The sequence below is a fragment of the Caretta caretta genome, chromosome 5, assembly GCF_965140235.1.
Source record: "Caretta caretta isolate rCarCar2 chromosome 5, rCarCar1.hap1, whole genome shotgun sequence".
NCBI lineage: Eukaryota > Metazoa > Chordata > Testudines > Cheloniidae > Caretta > Caretta caretta.
Window position 1 is genome coordinate 43,422,369 of NC_134210.1, and position 18,576 is coordinate 43,440,944.

The 18,576-nt window shown below is 39.2% G+C and overlaps 1 protein-coding gene across 5 annotated transcripts in view; it reads left to right on the top strand.

Moving 5' to 3' along the window:
- Window positions 1-18,576, top strand: part of MAST4 (microtubule associated serine/threonine kinase family member 4) — a 436,616-nt gene that overhangs the window by 124,943 nt on the left and 293,097 nt on the right. For 4 of the 5 annotated variants that reach the window (XM_048849931.2, XM_048849932.2, XM_048849929.2 and 1 more), the window contains exon 3: window positions 16,205-16,326. In XM_048849931.2, coding sequence (XP_048705888.2) covers window positions 16,205-16,326 — 122 coding nt within the window. Of the gene's footprint in view, window positions 1-16,204; window positions 16,327-18,576 lie in introns of those variants that run through there. The other variant, XM_048849939.2, reaches the window with a different exon arrangement.

Genomic DNA, 18,576 nt, shown 5'->3' on the forward strand with positions numbered 1-18,576 from the left:
TTGGAGCTTGGATACCCTAGAAGGAGTGGAACTTTGGCATGACGTAGCTGTTTGGTTAAATCACCATAACACCAGACCATGTTGGAAGTGACTGCTGATCATCGAAGCCCTGAAGACTGATTAGTGACATGACTGGCCACAGAGTGGTGCTGCGGAGGCCAATCCAGGCATACAAACGTTTAAAACATGGTGATAGTTTGCTTATCTTAAAAAAAAAAAAAAATGCTGTAGGTGTTTGGAAGGCATCAGAGCCTACAGCAAATATTTTATAGTTTTTGGGTCATAAAATTTGGATAAGTTTCAAAAATACTTGGAAACAATTTAAACAAAATTTAAACTGGACTTCCTTTTATCAGATGTGTTTTAATATGTGCCGCTCCACCAGAACAAATGTATGTATCTTTGATTGCTAAGAAAGTCCCTTTCAGATGTTGGAAGGGCAATAATGGAATTTATTACAAGCCTGGAATTGATTAACATTATTTCTGGAATGAGGATAATTTACATGAATCTGAACAAAATACAATTCAATCCTTGGAGGAGGATGTTGCAGGTTGTGTAAATTCTTGGGTGGATGATAGAGATGTGCTTATACAGAGCCTTCACTGTGAACCCCTTTCAGCTGAGAGGGACATGGATTGTTTGGGTACAAATTCACATATCCAAACCTCCCTCTACTATTTTTGTCTTGGTCTGATCCAAAACTTGAAGTGTCCTATTTCCAGATTGTTTGGCCAAGGTGGTGGAAATCCTTCTAAACAATCTTTTTGTATGATACTCCTATTACAAACAACTTGCAAGATTTTAGGTGCTACTGAATCTGGTCTTAAAGCCTGAACATGATTTACGTCTCAACACCACTGCTTCAGCCCATCTTAAAAAGTGAAAACAAAGATACAGACAGCAGTGTGGTGTTACGATGTTGCTTGTGATTATTAGAATTGGGAGCACTGGCTGTTGGGAGTCTGAAAGGACAGGAAACAGGAAGGAGGGGGGAGGAGTTGAAGAAGCTGAGGGAGAGCTACTGAGGGTGCAGCAGCAGCTTGGAAAAGAGGTTTCCACTTTAAAAAATAAAGTCCTGTTGAAGTTTGTTAGTACCTTGCCTGGCTTCTACAACATTTTGTCTATGAGGATGGATCTTCTGCCTCTGAACCCACCTGCACCCTTTCTACAAAGCCCAGGTGAGCCTCCAATTGCTTTTACTGTCTGGATCCATATGTTTGAGACTTATCTGCTTGCAATCAGTGCTACAGAGATTTCTGAAGTAAGAAAGCGTGCTCTGCCAATCCACTGCCTTGGAGCAGAAGGGCAGCGTATGTTTTACACTTTTCCCCTTGCAGATGATAAATATGAGACTGCACTCACTGCGTTAAAGAACTTTTTTGTACCAAAAGTGAATGTAGTAGCTAATCGCTACAGATTTCGCCAGTGTGAGCAGAAACCAGGGGAGACTATAATGCAGTATATTGCTTCCCTGAGGAGTCCGATTGTAACTTGTGACTTTGGGAGTATGGCAGATGAGATGATTAGAGACCAGCTCATTGAGAAAACCACCATGCTTCGTATAAGAGAACGCTTACTTCTAGAACCACAACTTACACTAGAAAAAGCAATAACCATTGCTACCCAGATTGAGTCAGCTACAGCTGAAGCCACAATAATGAGCATGGATATAGGAGGAACAGTCCAGGCTGTGACTCCTTTGCAGAAAAGTTCATTGTCGCTGCAGACAAACAATTACAAGAGGAAAACTAATGAAAAACCACTGAATCAGCAAATTCAAAATACAGTAAAAGCATGCTTTCACTGTGGATCCCCACAGCGTCTTGCAAGCTACACAGGATGTCCGGCAAAAGTAGCTTAGTGCAATCATTGCAAAAAGATTGGGCATTTTGCTATCGTACGTCGCAGCAGCCAGTTCAATCAACAGGTGCATGCAGTTACAATACCAGATGTTACTGAGTGTGGACAAAATCAGTATTGCACATGTTCCAGAACAAATAAAGTGCACGGTAAAAGTTTCCGCCGTACCCTCAGGCAAATCACACTCTATTCAGCTAATGTTGGACAGTGGCTCAGCAGTATCTATTCTACCTGATTCCATCTATTTGCATTACTGTAAAGATGTGCCTCTTACTGAACCCAAGCTTCACTTGGTGTTCTATTTGAAAAACCATGTTTCAGTACGTGGCTGCCTGCCAGCAATAGTTACTTTTGGTGATTGTTGTGTAACTACAGAGTTCTACATTGTCCACAGAGGCACTCCTATCCTTGGCAGAGATTTATTGGCTGCTTTAAATCTCCGGGTAGTTAATGGATGAATTGATGTTCTTCAGCAAAGCACTCTTGCGGTACACACACCAGTTTCAGCTGGGACCGAACACCAGATTGAGGAGAAACTTGGCTGTGCTTATGGGTTTCTGCATAAAGTTAAAATGCGAAATAATGTGATACCTGTATGACAGAAGTTACGGTGCTTTGCATTTTCAGTCAAGGAAGCTGTTTCAGAGGAACTGAGAACTTGTTCAAAGGGACATTATTGAAGAGAGTGACTCCTCAGAATGGGTTTCACCTATAGCAGTGATGCAGAACAAGAGTGGAGGCATTCGCCTTTGTGTGGACTTAAGGGAGCCAAATAAAGCTATTGTGATTGACAGCCATCCTCTTCCTCACATAGAAAAAGTATTTGCAGAACTCCGTGGAGCAAAGATGTTTTCTACTCCTGATTTGCAGAGCGCATACCACCAGGTTATGTTGCATGAAGATCGCAGAAACCTCACAGCATTTATTACACATAAGGGACTATTCCATTTTAAACATGTTCCATACGGTCTCGCATCAGCCCCAAGTGCCTTCCAAAAAAGGATGTAATTGATTTTGAAGAATCAACATGGACTTCAGTGCTATTTGGATGATATTATCGTGTTTGGAAATACTTCTGAGGAGCATGACAATAACCTGGAGTCTGTACTAAACAGCATCAGCAAAGCAGGCATCAAGCTCAATAGGTCCAAATGCAAATTTAGACAAACAGAACTCTCCTTTCTGGGGCATACAGTTTCACAGGTTGGACTAAAACCTGGTCCGTCTCATATCCTGGCAATTTCAAAGGCTCCTCCTCCAACAGATTTGCAAACCTTACGTTCCTTCTTGGGTCTTACTTCCTGGTATGCAAAATTCATTCCCAATTATGCTTCTGTCATTCAACCATTATGAGAATTACTACAGGGAAGTTCAACTTTAGTGTGGACAACAGGATGCACAAGCTAGTTTCGAAATGGTGAAAGACTTGATTGTACATAGTCCAGTACTTGCGCTATTCAGTTCTGCATTGCCCACAGTTGTAACTACTAATGCTTCTGATTATGGACTTGGGGCTGTCCTCACACAACTTCATGAGGACAACACAGAGAGGACTGTTGCATTTGCTTCAGTAATGCTGAGAGAAAATATTCTACAGTCGAAAAAGAAGCACTTGCTTGTGTCTGGGCTACTGAAAAATGGAGAACTTACCTGTGAGGCCGCACGTTCAAGTTGCGCACAGACCACAGCCCTTTGACGACGTTGCTCACCATGAAAAGACTGGGAAGAGCAGGATATTGTATTGCTAGATGGTCTGCAAGACTACTCTTTCAATTTATGAACTGGAATATAAGCCTGGAAACCAAAATGTGGTAGCTGATTGCCTTTCTCTCCTGCCTTTGCCTTCACCAGATGGTCCACTAGAGGATGAGGATGTAGTAGTTGAGCTTATTACAAGCACTCTTACTGCAGTTACAAGAGAACAGTTTCAAGCTGCTTGTTCAGCGTGTCCAATTCAACAAAAACTATGGGAATTTCTGACAGATGGCCCAGTAACCCTAAAAACGTTGATCCAGTTTTGCTGCCTTATTTTGGAGTTTGGGATGAACTTTCTTTGCTTGATGGCTGTGTGCTACGAGGTACACACCAGCTACTTGTGCCAGAAGAATTACAGTCAAAACTCATACACCTGGCACACGATACTCATCAAGGAATTGTCAAAGCAAAACAGCAGCTACGGGATCTGAACTGGTGGCCAGGGATGGACTCTCAAACTGAAGCACTCATAAAATCCTGTGTCACTTGCCAAATGCATGATAAGACAGCAGTGACATGTACCCCTCCATTACAACCTGTTCCTCTTCCTGAATCTGCATGGGAAAAAGTGGCAATTGACATTGTAGGACCCTTTGATACTGCTCCAACTGACTGTCGTTATGCCATCACCTTAATAGACTATTTCAGTAAATGGCCTGAGGTAGCGTTTACATTGCAAATCTCTTCTGCTACAGAATTAAGTTCCTCTCTTCAGTTTTTAGCAGGGAAGGTAACCCCAAAGAACTGGTTTCAGATAATGGTAGTCAATTTACTTCCCTGGAGTTTGAAACTTTTCTAGCAGAGAGGAACATTTTACACAGAAGGTCATCCCTATATTACCCTCAAGCCAATGGGGAAATCGAACCGTTTAACAGAAGTTTGAAAGAGAGTTTGCAAATGGCTAAACTGGAAGGGCGATTGTGGATAACCTTCACTACTGATTTCTTGCAAGCATACCGGGCTACACAACATGCCACAACGCAGAGATCACCCGCAGAGTTAGTGCATGGGAAACAGATGAATACTAAACTGAACATTGCTGGATTGTTAAAGGCATGACCTGAGGCCCCAACCAAGGATGATGTGAGAAAAACAGTTGAACAGAACCAAGCAAAGTATAAGGCTTTCACAGACACGCAGTGGGGTGCTAAGGAACCAAAGTTTTAGAGTGTGGTTCCTTCGTTAGAATACGAAAAGCTGGAATTTTATGCAAAGGGGACCATACATTCACAGCTCCTCTTAAAATCATAGAGAGGAAGGGACCTTACACCTATCGACCTTCTGATGGGCAGGTATGGAAGACTTCTTATCTTGCACCTGCCTATTCACCAAGAGGAGATTACGCCAACACCCAGTCTGCATTGGATGACTTCACCGTAGTATCAACACAACAAGACATTGCACTGGAACCGGGGCTTGAGAGACAGCCTGTCAGACCCAGACTACCACCTGTCTGGACTAGAGACTATTATGTAGTATCTATAGTGTTTTTAGTGTAATAATTCTGTTAACAGTATAGTACGTTGTTTCCTATTTTTTCCTGTGGTTAGAAGAACAATGTTTGTTGTAATTGGGAGAGTTTCTTAAGAGAGGAGGGAATATGGTGTTTCGATGTTGCTTGCAATTATTAGAGTTGGGAGTCTAAAAGGACAGGAAACAGGAAGGAGCAGGGAGGAGTTGAAGAGGCTGAGGGAGAGCTACTGAGAGTGCAGCAGCAGCTTGGAAAAGAGGCTTCCACTTCATTTTTTTTAAAGTCCTGTTGAAGTTTGGTAGTACCTTGCCTGGCTACTACAACAAGCAGCTTGTGGGGGATTTTCTGTGTATGTAGAGGTGATATTTTTAAATTCTAATTTGCCACTATTGGGTGGGCTGTTACTACAATCTAAATCTTTCAGCAGATTCAAAGAAAGCCCATTTAAATAAATAAATTAAAATAACTTGCCACAAAATCTCTAGGGTGATCAGACAGCAAGTGTGAAAAATTGGGACTGGGAGTAGCGGGTAATAGGACCCTATGTAAGAAAAAGCCCCAAATATTGGGACTGTCCCTATAAAATCAGGACATCTAGTCACCCTAAAAATCTCTTCCTCTAAATACTGGGTTTCCTGTCAAAATTGGTGCACCTTATTGTGATGGTCAGTCCTGAATCAGTGACATGTTGGTGTTGGTCCTGCTTTGAGGAGGGGATTGGACTCGATGACCTCCTGAAGTCTCTTCCAACCCTGATATTGTATGATTCTATGTTTGTAACAAGGTGTCAGACCTAAATCTTATCTAGATACTGGAGCTTTATAACACTGGAAAGGGGTGATTTCAAATTTACCAATGGAAACATAGCACTTGTTTCTAGTCCCAGTATGTTGTGAAATACAGTATCAGACCTTATATGTGGAACATTGTGAATACAAATCTATTTTAGATAATTTCGCTATTTTAGAGAATACTTAAAATTTTAGAAACCTTAATAGTTATAATTTTTCTTTCCCTCAATATATTGGGCTTTTGGTCTCAAGGTTCCAAGGAGGGAGGGAGAAGAATTGTTTTACATATAGGCTATTGTTTAAAACATAGCATATACAGAATACAAAATGGGTTGAAAGGCTATAAAAGCACTTATTTGGGATAAACTCCATCGCTCCCTTGTATTTAAAGTCATGTAGCTAAAACCTTTATTCCACAAAATCCCATGTATTCTCTATTTACACTAACTTAGTTGTAAGTTTATACTTCAAAGATTTTTTTAACCTGCTCTGCTTCTGCCATTTAAAGATCAATAAATACTATAAAATTGCTTTAGGCCCAGATTTTTAAAGGTATTTAGGCATCACTGTGCTCAGCGTTGCAATACCTGACTGATTTAGGAGATTGCATCTCATTTTCAAAAGGGATTTGGGCACTTAGGAATCTAAATTAAATTGACTGTGCCTAAATCCTTTTGAAAATTAGATTTGTGCTCCTAAATCAGTTATGCATTGAAACAATGAGCACAGCGGTGCCTAAATACCTTTAAAAATCTGTGCCTTAGTTCCCATTTGAGCCATCAGCAGATGGTGGCTGGAACTGGGAATAAGGGGATGACCAGAATAGTTTCTCTTCCTCTTCCTCTTCTTAAATTGCACTAAAAGGATCAATGAAGTGGATATATGGCAGATCATCCCAGGATTGCACAAACCTCATATGACCATTGGTTTAAAGAACTGCTGAGGGATTCTCCCTGCAAAGGGCTAGCCTCTCTTTTAGATGCCTCAAAAATCAATGCTGAAGCACTCTTGTTTTGAGCTCCTGGGACTCTGATGCCCATCCCTCAGTGAAGGGAAATAAAGAAATGAAACTGGAAAGGCCCTCCTTGTTTTGAATGTCTTGCCCATACATTACTTCCGTTTGTCACTGCTGTTCAGTGAGAGAGACTGGGGCTTCCATTTAAACCAAAGTCTCTTGAGGAAAAAACACAGAGTGTTGATCCAAGCCACCTTCTAACAGGTTTTTTTGTTTACTTGTATTTTGTCACTGACTGTAACTTGTGCATTGTGGTGCTGATTCTATATATTTATTTCCTCAACATATGTAATTGTACAAGAGAAGAAAAATCAGACATCCAAAGAGCAAATAATTAAATAATAATAAATAATGATAATAAAATACAAGCAATCACTTTTAGAACTACCAGACAGATTTTAACTACCATTCATTGGTTAAATGGTAAAGGGAGAATGTGCTCGTACCTAGTACCTCTGTAATGTGTGGTGTATGTGTGTGGTGTTTTTTTTTAAAGAAATTGGACTTCATTAATTGGGTTTCTTACAAATATTTCTTATGTTAACAGAATAAATGATGATTGAATCAGTTGTCATTCTAGGCTTGATTGAATAATATTAGGCTTAGCGGACGGATTGGTGAAAAACGTTCACCTCTCTTATATCAGGCTGGGAAACTGGCAGTCTATTAACTTTAACCATGGGCAGCTGAATAATACAGTTAACAGATGCTAATTTTCTTAAGTTGCAAGCAGCAAATGATGCATACATAAAACAACAACATATTTTTTGGTGCCTTCTGGTAGTCATCCCAAATTAGATTTAATCCCAAATTGGGTTTAAATAAAGTTTGTTGAGGTAACGACAATGAACGAAGGCAGAATGGTGAAGAGTTTCATAATGGTTTTAAATCCATCCATAATCCTTTTATTCTCTTATTAATACTAATGGGAATTATATGCATTAATTCCCCATGCACTGATGAGAATACAGACCCTAAAATTTATAGTCTCCACATAATTTCCTACAGCTGGCTCTAGAAGAATAATAAATTTGAGGCAATAAAATATGATGCCTAGAGGCCTAGCCTGATGGTAGGATTGTAAAATAGAAGAGATTCATCCCCTCCTTTCCTATACTGCACCAAAAAAAAAAGTACAAAGAGTCTTGAAGGAAGGTTTTACTTTTCCCCAGACTGATGTGGACCCTAGGATCTAAGTCTTTTAATAGTGCATTTTACTATTTCTTTTCTCCCTAGTCTCTCCAATCAGTCACTTACTCCAAAATTAGATGTCCCATTCAAAGCAAATAAAGCCATTATTTGATTAATTTCCTAACAGTTTTTTCAGCAGTGTAATCTACCTTCTGTTTTTTAAATAATTTTTTCTCCATCATTACAAGCAAAACTCATTTAAGGTGTTGTCATTTACTTTTTTCCTCCTATGTTGTGTGGATACCTTCTGTATAAAATTTTAAACATACGAATTTAAAAGACAACTAAAAATATATAACTGTGCATAATGGATTTATTGATATTACATTAAGCTCTTATTAAAATGTTTTTCAAATACCTTATGACATGATTGAAATGTAATATATAAGGCATTATAAGCTTGAATATGAAAATGTAACTCTTGACATTGGAAAAGGAGGAAAAAAGCATGGTTTATGAATTGCAAAAGTTTTTTAATTAAAAAAAAAAAGAAAAAAAAAAGAAACATCTTCCCAAAGGAGTAATCATTGTGGAAGCATAACACAACAAAACAAATTATAGTTTTTCAGACTTTCTCTTGAGTAACCAATGCACAACCATATAAACTGATTGGACAGAACCAAAAGAAACCAGAAAAGAAAATAATTTCCAAACGTTTAAAAATGTTCCCATGGATAACTGAGGCAGGAGCTGTATTAAAAGACAGGTCAAGAGAAAGAAGGCATAAACTCTTGTAATTCCTGGAGATGGGTTCCCCATAGCCACCCACATATCTATTATGTTTGGAATTATCTAACAGCTAATTTTCATCCAGTAAATCTATCTTGACTGTGTGGTGGACTAGCAAGGATATCATTGGATGCAGGTCTGAGTAGATGTGATCTGGAGACTAAACAATGTTCTGATGGGACTACAAATCAAAGCATTCCTCGGTCTCTCCTAGAAGCCTTACATCCTGGTAGCATTATGCTATTTTTTTAGGGAGGCTGGAATGCAGGATGAAAGCCTGCAGAACATGTACACAAGAGACTTCGCAAAGGATAAGCTCATATCCATCCGCAATGTCATCCATTAAAGGAATGAATGGAGAATCTGTGAAGTGATCTCCTCCACATTGGTAGATGCATCAGCCTCACCATGATCAACTGTATATACATCTGCTGAAAGACCTAATATAATTACCAAGAACACATGACCTCAGTCCATTACTGGATGGAGGTTGTCATGCTAGGACACTGGCACTGTTTTATGTCATATCCAGGTCTATAACTAGATTGATAAGGATACAATGAGCGAGAGGTGTAGTTAGTGTTGGTTTGCCACAACATTCCCCGATTTCCCCCCCTCCCCCCCAAGGGGAACACAATGCTTTTGAGCTTTCAATTGAAAAGCAGAATGAGTGCGGTAAAAAAACAAAATGGACAGCTATCACATATAGGGAAATAGTTCTAACTGAAATATTACATGGAATAAGTGGATTATATAGATCCATGCAGGAGTCTAAATGCATGTATGTTGGGCGGTTTTACAAGGCATATTGGCAGCATGAAAGAATGCAGAAAGAAAAGAAGGGGAGCAATTGTGAATGAAGCTTTAGTAAGACAGAGTCTAGGAGGAGACCAAGGACAGGGATGTAAGCAGGTGTGGAGTGCTTTGAAAATGAAGAGAAGATTGAAATTCATGTGCAAGAATCTGGGAAGCTAGTTGAGGAAAGAGACAACTTCCTCTGGGCAGGGAGTATTTCTTTCACGTTTTTGCTATGCTTACCATATTGACTTTCTGATCCCAATAAGCAGAGTTGGTTGAAACTCAGAATTTCTATCCTATGGGGAATTTCTGGCATTTTGAAACTTTTTGTTATAAATCTGAATGGAAAGTCAATTTTCTGCAAAATGCAAATTCTAATTTTTTTCCAAGTTGGTGAAAACTTCATTTCAAAAAATCCGAAATGTTTTGTTTGCTTTTTGACTTATTTGAAACAAATTGAATTGTTCCATTCTGATAGTCACAATGCCTGATTTTAATTTTTTAAAATGAAATTATGTCCCGTGGAACGTTTTGATGTAGATGAATCAAGTTTTTTTGATAGAAAAACATTGACCAACCTAGTAGTAAGTAGGTAATCTTTCTCCCTTGCCTATTAACATACAACAAAGTTGCAGATTTTAATGATTGGATGCTTATTTTATTCAACAAAATTCCTACTCAATTATCTTGATGTGTCTGGATATAGGATTACCAGATAGCAACTGTGAAAAAACGGGATGGGGTGGGAAGTAATAGGCGCCTATATAATAAAAAGTCCCCAAAAACAGGACTGTCCCTTTAAAAATGGGATATCTGGTCACCCTATCTGGATATGTTCTCCAGAGGCTGTTTGTTTCAGATATCATAATGAGGCCTCAATGTTAAACACTCTAGTCTTCTAAGTGGAGGAAGTTCTCAATGTTTGACTGCAGATCAAAAAGGCAAGAATGTGTCATCTTATATTGGCAGTCATCTTTGCAAAAGACTGAAAACAAACTAATTTCCCATTAGAGCTTAGATTCCAGAGCACTGAGACCAATCTTTGGGGAATTTCATCTAAATAATCTTGGAGTTTCTGTGTCCTCAGGTAGTGCAACACATGTAGTATACCTTCACATACAACAGTTAAAACTGTTCCAGAAGTGGACAGTATATTAGTTGTGATATTGATTAGTGCCTTTTTGCATGGGTTAAGCATACTTTGCTTGGGTGCATGTGTTTGTGTAAGCTCAAAACTTTGCATGCTGTAATATATTCATAGCTGCTTTTAAAAGATTTTACTTGGGTTTTGTACAATTAGAACACTTGCCTTATTTTCAGTAGGTTGTGAAATCTGCTGTGCCCTCAAAGCTCTTGGGGGGGGAGAAAAGGAAATTTTTTCACTTCAGCATCACGTCTATGCTTGTATCAGTGGATTTAATCATGCTGACTATTTCATTAGCTACATCACAGGCTTTCAAACATTATTTGTAATTAATTTGGGAGGTTAATCATGCAGGAGACTCTAAAGATGTTGTTATCCTGGTCTGTTCTCTATCGATCAGTCAAAACCCTATCAATTGAAAAAAAAACAGCAAAGGGAGTAGACTTTATGCAGTAGCCAGTCACGTACCCTTTCTCCATCTTCTGTTGTAGTTTCTTCCAGGGGCAAAGACGTCCCTGAGATGTTTGAGCAGTTCAAGAGAGCTTACAGCAAGTGAAGTATTGATGATTGTAAAAGATAGAACACTTGAGAGATCACTTCTAATTCTGTGTCACTGTAGCCCATCATGTAGTCAGGATTAGATTACCCCATTACTCCAAATGCACTTGCTGACCGATGTGAGTTTGGGCAGGAACTTGGAATACCAGCAGTGCTACCTTGGTTCTGCCTTCCTTTTTTTTTTAATTATAAAGTTTTCTTGAAGATTGAGAACTTTTGAGTTTCTTTTCTGCTACTCTCCCGCCAGACCTGAGTTTCTGAATGAAACCTCATAGACTAGAGGGCCAAATATAAGCAAAACCAGGTTAATTCACAACCAAAAGGCAAGGAATAGCCCCAGAAGCATTTTGTTAAGGGGCTTGAAACATTTGGTTTGGTCAGTTTGGGGGTGTCATAAACATTTTCCATCTAGAATGCAAGTCAGTGAAGGCTACAAAACTTGTTCTCCTCTGTGCATTTCAAACTCAGACCTCTCATGCACTAGGAAGTATATTATAAAAATACTAAAATACAAAACAAACAACCCTCTCAATTAAAAACAAAACAAAAAAACCCGAAGAACCTGGTTTGCTCGGTTATGAGAATGGAGGAAAAAGCTGTAGCTGTAACTAAACTGCTGATTGATCTGAGGCAATATTGAAACTTCATTACATTGAGAATACGCTGTACCTTTTCACTTGTGCAATCATGGTGTATATTATTTATTTTGACGGAGTATAAGCCAAAGAAATAGCTGCTTTAATGTCTACCTTAGTATGAGACAGGCTAGAGAAAAAATAGATTTTGTTGGTGGTCCCATTTGTGATACAGAGCCAGATCTATGATGTGTTGACTTTGATGGGACTCCAAGGTGATCAGTTTTCACAGGATCAGTTCGAAATTGTAGTCTGCATTTTACTGTGCAGGTTTTCTATAATTTGGGCCACTGGCAAGGTAATTCATTCACACTGGCGGATGTGTTCTTATTGTAGGGAGGCTAACTCTTAGAAAAGGGTAAAAACAGCAACGAAAGGTATAAAGACTTAATATTAGAGAAAATATTAGAAAGTGGGTATCTTGTTCACTTTGGGAGGTAATTATTATAACTTGTGACTTGGAAGATGATGCTCCTTTGGGAGATCTGATGATCCAAAATCTAGAATCATGATCTTGAACTTGCTTTTCTAAAGCATTGAGGAAGATTTCAGGACTAGTAATGCACAACTGTCGTCTTGGCACTTTCCATTTGCAGTCTTCTGTTGTGGCAGCTTGTTTTGGTCCTAAGAAAAATAGGCAAGATACCAATGGCCGGTTTACATTTTCTTAATTGCACATCTTATATGATTTTCAGAGATCAGTAGGTATTAAGGTTTTCTGAACAGAGACCTCTAATGGCAGAGAGAGAAGCTTGTCTTCAATACATAAGATTTTCAAGGTAACACATGTAAGTCATCGTGTTTGGCAATGTCATTTGAATTGTTTTGGTTGATGTCTGAAACCTGTAGAGGACATGGTCAATAGTCACCCTTGGATAAAAGAATATAAAAATGTGGAGTACAGGGTTTGGAATGTAGCATTTGTACAAATAGAGCACTGTTTGTTTTTTAACCTTGAACTTAGTGGTGTTAGGAAGGAGTTAAAATTCAGCCAGCAGAAAAGACAGGAACTGCTAAGAAGCAAGGACACTGACAACTGTAAACAATTAATAAGCTTATATGGTCAATGCCCGCCCAGTAACTCAGATCTTAGAACAGAATAAACCCTCCCTTCACAGCCCACCAGATATCTGTAAGCACTCATCCCTATCCCCCCAGCCCTGCCTCCTTTCCCCACAAGGTAGCCATAAATGCTTAAAGTTATATTTACTAATAAACTTATGCGTACTCATGCCATTCCTCTCTGTAATAATAAACTTCTCTCTTCTGTTGCAACTGCCTAATCTGTGGCTTTCACTTGGGACACCTCTAACCCTTTTCAAGAATTATGTTCCAGGTTCCCCTCTGTTTAGGCAAAAAAATAAGCTGTCTTGCAGTTCGATGCCTGCTCATTTTTGTCCAAGTTATCAGTCAACTCCCTCCACCTCCCAAGCAATACCCTCTCAAACCTAAGGACGTAAATGCAATAGGTAACATTATTCACTCTTTACTTCAGCAAGGCATACTGGTTCCTTGTAAAAGTGCACCCTCTTAAGCCCGGGACTCTCCAAAGACCCCCTCTTGGGCAAATGTACAAAAAAGAAAAAAGTCATGGTAAAACATACAATCCCGGGATACTTCAGTCAAAATACTCCGGCCTGCACATGGTATTAGCCCATACAAATACCTCTGTAAAAGTGCAAAAAATTCCAACATGGGGCATAAAACCAAAATTAAAATGTATAAATACATTCATTTTATTTATATTGTATCCTTTTTGGTAACAAATGTAACTCCCCATGTTAATCCTCCTGGCAAACATACCTAATGCAGCCCCCTGGGACCTGCCCTTGGTATATGTTACACAAAATACCTGTTTCAAAGCTGGCCAGAATGTGCAACTCCCTACAAAAAACAGTGGCAAATGGGTAAAGAAAACAGACACTTGGCTTACCCCCAGACCGAACCACCTGGGTCCTATTGTGGTTACAACTCGCCTCCAAAAACATCGAGGCTCCAAGATCTCAATCCGACTACCACAGTCCGGGAGCAGTCTTTGGCTCCCTCCCTGCATTTCACCGGATCTGGACTGTAACTGGGTATTTAGCTTCAGGGGATGTGTAAACACACATATAGGACCCCCAATTTCGGAATGCAAGGTCATACAATTTTTGGGTCAAAGGCCAAACCACCCAAACCCTTAAGTATACTAACACTGGGTTATCTTATGCTTTAACTGCAATTAATGTTCCCATAATTTTTTTTTTTTTTTTACAAAATCATTTAAAAAACCTCAAATGCTATAGTCAACCTGGCCAAGTCACAAGCTAAAGGTCGTACTTGTGAGATGCTGGCTTGTGATCTGTTTAACGTTACAAAAAAACATGCTAGATATATGCCTGGGGTTTCCCCCCATCTCATACCCTTTCCTCCCTATCCTTGCCCACATCGCAGGCATTTCTACACAACTAAAAGTAGCCTCTCTACTTCCTCCAGACTGTCCCTCCTCCTTCAGTTTCCTTCTTGTGTAGCCTTCTGTCATTCCTACTCATGTGTTTCCTTCTTCTTTTCGTTTTAAGTCTATTAAATCTGTGGCTGCTAATATAGTGTAAAAATAAAGCTGTCTAAATACCTGACACCATCCCCTAACAATGCTACACTAATAACTTCAAACTGTTGCACAAAAACAGACAATTACATCGTGTACTCCTGTTCTACCCTTCGCCCTTTAATCTTGTCCTCTTCTGTTGTTGTGCATGTCCTTCCTCTTGCAGATGATAAAGTTGCTGTACAAGTATCCTCTACTCAGTGGTGTTTCATCACCGCTGCATCTTATTACATGTACGGACCATTACAGTGGCAGGCAAACGCTTCCACGTGCCTGCAAATTACTGACTCATTTACCCTAGGTGATGTGCACTTCCCCGGCAGTGTATTCACTGGAATAACAGTAGCTCCTCAATAATACAACAGTCTATACCTGGACGATACACCGGTTCAATACTATACACTGGCTAAGGAGCTACTTCTCAAAGTGGTCCTGGCTGCGGTGTCTGCATTTACCACCGTTCATAACCACGTCACCAAAGGTTGCATTCAAGTCCAGCTCTGCAATCAAACCATCACCCAACTAAAAAATTTTACTCGTAATGCATCCCACAGCCCCATCTCCTGGTAAACAATTGTCCAAATAACAGTTGCCACTGCTTCAATATTTGTGTTGCTAACCTCTCTTGTCATGTGGGTACTTTAAACACATGCTTAAAAATCTTACTATGTTTCCTACCTTTACACCCTTCCCCCAATTCCCCTGTCCCTCCCACCTTCCTTGGGCAACCCTAAAACAAATCATATATATCAAAGTATTTAAAATATTAACTTTATCTCATTTAAAAGTTCAATTTGTCGAAAGGAGGGAATTGTCAGGAAGGAGTTAAAATTCAGCCAGCAAAAAAAACAAAAACTGCTAAAAAGCAAGGACGCTAACAAATGTAAACAATTAATAAGCTTATATTGTCAATGCTTGCCCAGTAACTCAAATCTTAGAACAAAATAAACCGTCCCTTCACAGCCCAACAAATATCTGTAAGCACTCATCCCTGCTCCTGCTCTGCCTCCTTCCCCTGCAAGGTAGCCATAAATGCTTAATGCAGTAAAATAACCTCTGTACGTATGTACTGTTCCTATTTTTATCTTTGTTTAGGGTTCTCTCTTAATTTGTAACAATATCTGTCTCTGTATGTACAAATAAATTAATAAAAAATTGTATATAACAGGCCACGATGGCACCATATTTTAAAAGCTGCTTGTCAGTCTTCTCAGTACTGAAAATAAACCCCCTTCAGTATTGTCTATGCTTATCCAATTCTTGGGGGAAAAAAAACTTTTTGCCTAACGGTGGGTTGCTTTTGTTTTGTTCTGTTTTTTCCTCCCCTCAATCCCACTATTCTGGATGTTTGTATCAGCTAGTGCATTTGTAGTGTTTCTGGGGCAGTTCCAGTTATCAGGACATTTAGTGCAGGGAATATGCAGTAAGGAAAAGTTACCTGCTAAAGGGTGTACTTCCCAGATGACTAATGAATAAGTGGTAAAAGATCTCCACTTCAGTGGAATCGTGCCTCACCAGGGTTTTTGTGAAAGAACCTAACATTTAGAATGCCTATCTGAGAAACTAAAATTCTAGATAAGAGTTTACCCTTTATAGTAAACTATGTGAATTGGGCTTCTTCTTCTGTTACATCTAGTGCGTAACATGATCTTTCTTTACATTGTCAGGCAGGTACCTGCTTCCCAGTACTATTGCACAGCAGTTGTGGCAACCTACAGAAACCTCCAATCTTGTTCGTATGCGTAGCCAAGCACTTGGGCAATCGGCTCCTTCACTTACTGCTAGTTTGGTGAGTTACATTTTCAAAACAGAAGACTATTTTGTATGCAAAAGTCCTGTGCAATATTATAGTTGAGATTTTATGTGCACAAAAGTCAATAAGCCGCATTTTGTTGTCTCGAAAACCCCAATAACTCAGGCCTTTCACATAATTGTGAATTAGTGCACAATAATAATTGTGTGTTACTATACATAATGATACTAAATATGTGCAGAGTGGCTGAATTACTTTTGTGATGGGAACTGTAACTTTGAATGGCCTTACTTGTTTTCACACACAGTCTCAGCTGAAATGTTGCATTAATATAACTATTTGTGTTGAAATGGTCGATCTTGAAAGAAGGCAGTAGAATGGCCTAACCTTTCTGATGGGCACCTATTGAATCAGTTTTATAGTTCATGCTTTCCATAGGATTCTGCACTTAGGAGCACTGTTCTGTAGTGTGTAAAGTATGAACTGAACGTGCAATTCATTGATCGTGCTTTTAAGTAAAGGTAGGGGGAGGGATAACTGGCCAGGCTGTATGGAGGGTCTGGAGCAGTCAGCGTTGAGTCTGGCTTTTCCTGACTGATACATCTTAACTTGCCTGCTTTGGGTTTCAGTGTGCAATATGTTGCTTTGTGCTGGTGTATATTGCATTTTGTGAAGTGTTCCAAAAAGAGAAAAAGAGAAGAAAATCACATATGCCCCATGCATAAGATATGATTTTCAAACACTTAATTATAAACCGAGTTCTGTCAAAAATGTCAATGGTATTTATCCTTTTTTTAGAGCTAATTCCATGAGAAGTATGTAGTTTTTGAAGAGAGGGAGCTTAAGTTGATTCAAAACAGTAGAAAAGTATCTAGGGACTTTCTTCTGTGGCGGTTCTTATGCTCTGTTAAATCTAACAACCAATATAATTTTATCAGCCCACCTGTATTTTCCACTAAAAATTCATCCTAATGCAGAGAAACAACAAGAGAAAATACACATCAGAAATTAAATTTCTGAGCTTCTGAAGCTCTCTCTCTAGCATAACCATAGTGATGCTAATAGTGGCAATAAAAGATAAGTACAAAGATGTTATTCCTTGGCACCTTCCATGAGTAGATCTTCATGTGCTTTACTGATGGTAGTGAATTAAACCTCACAACACCCTTATGAAGTAGGGAAATATTACCTTCAGATTAGAGAGGGAAACTGAGGCACAGAAATATTCTTGCCTAAAGCCTCCCAGAAAGTCATTGGCAAAGCTGAGCCTAGAACAAAGTTTTCTTGAGTTTCTTCTGTGCTCTAACTACCAGCCAGTGCTGCCTTCTGAGAACATTAAATCTCAAAAGCAAAATGTTGTTAAAGATGGTACGCAGTAATCAAGGTACCACAGAGCTTAAAGTAGTCTGCATTGAATAACTGTCAATAACTACCACAAAGTTGCTATTTTCAAAACTGCAATTTCCTCCTATGCTTAGAACAAGAAATGACTGAAACATAAGTTAACAGTGCTGACTGTTGGCAAATGCCAACTTTTTTTCCACCAATCACTGTACTAAAAGAGAGTTAATTCAAAGCCTGGAAATTTGCGTAGGAGCAACATAGAGGTAGGATGGAAAATGTTAATTTAATAGCTACAGGATTTTTTGTTTGTGACCTGCCTGATTCAGATTAGGACATTAACAGGGATAATGATAGAAAAGGGAGCCAAAATGGGTACTATATGTACAGACTCTCTCTAATGTGCTTGCACAACATCAAGCACAGTTGAACCCCAATCTCTGTAGGGATAGCTACAGTAATGCCTTCTAAAAGAATAAATTCTAGAATATTCTCCTCAAGCACCACAGGTGAGATGGGTGTAGTGCTGGGCTTTTAATGATATTTCCCCCACTCTCCCATTATTCTACAGTTATTTTTCTGCTTTGTTCCTTTTCAATCAAGCCTCAGAATGCAAAGAAGACAAATTCTTACTGCCTTATTGGATATTATTTTAATGCCCACATTTCTCAGATCCAGTAACTTGTATATCTAATTGGAAGGAAGAAGGGGATTGGAATGAGGTAGAAAGATGGAAGAGTCCCAATTTCTCTCATTGCTGGATCACAGTTCGCAGTGAGAACTTTTTTTGGGAGCCACTGTGAAAGATGAAAGAAGTGAGGCAACAGCCTTCTTAAAGCCTCTTTCTTAAATCTGGAGATCTTCTGTGAGCCAGTCAGCTACATTCTTTAGCACCGAGCCTTATAGCATACTAGTAGAGTGATTTCTCATTTTATGGACAGGAAG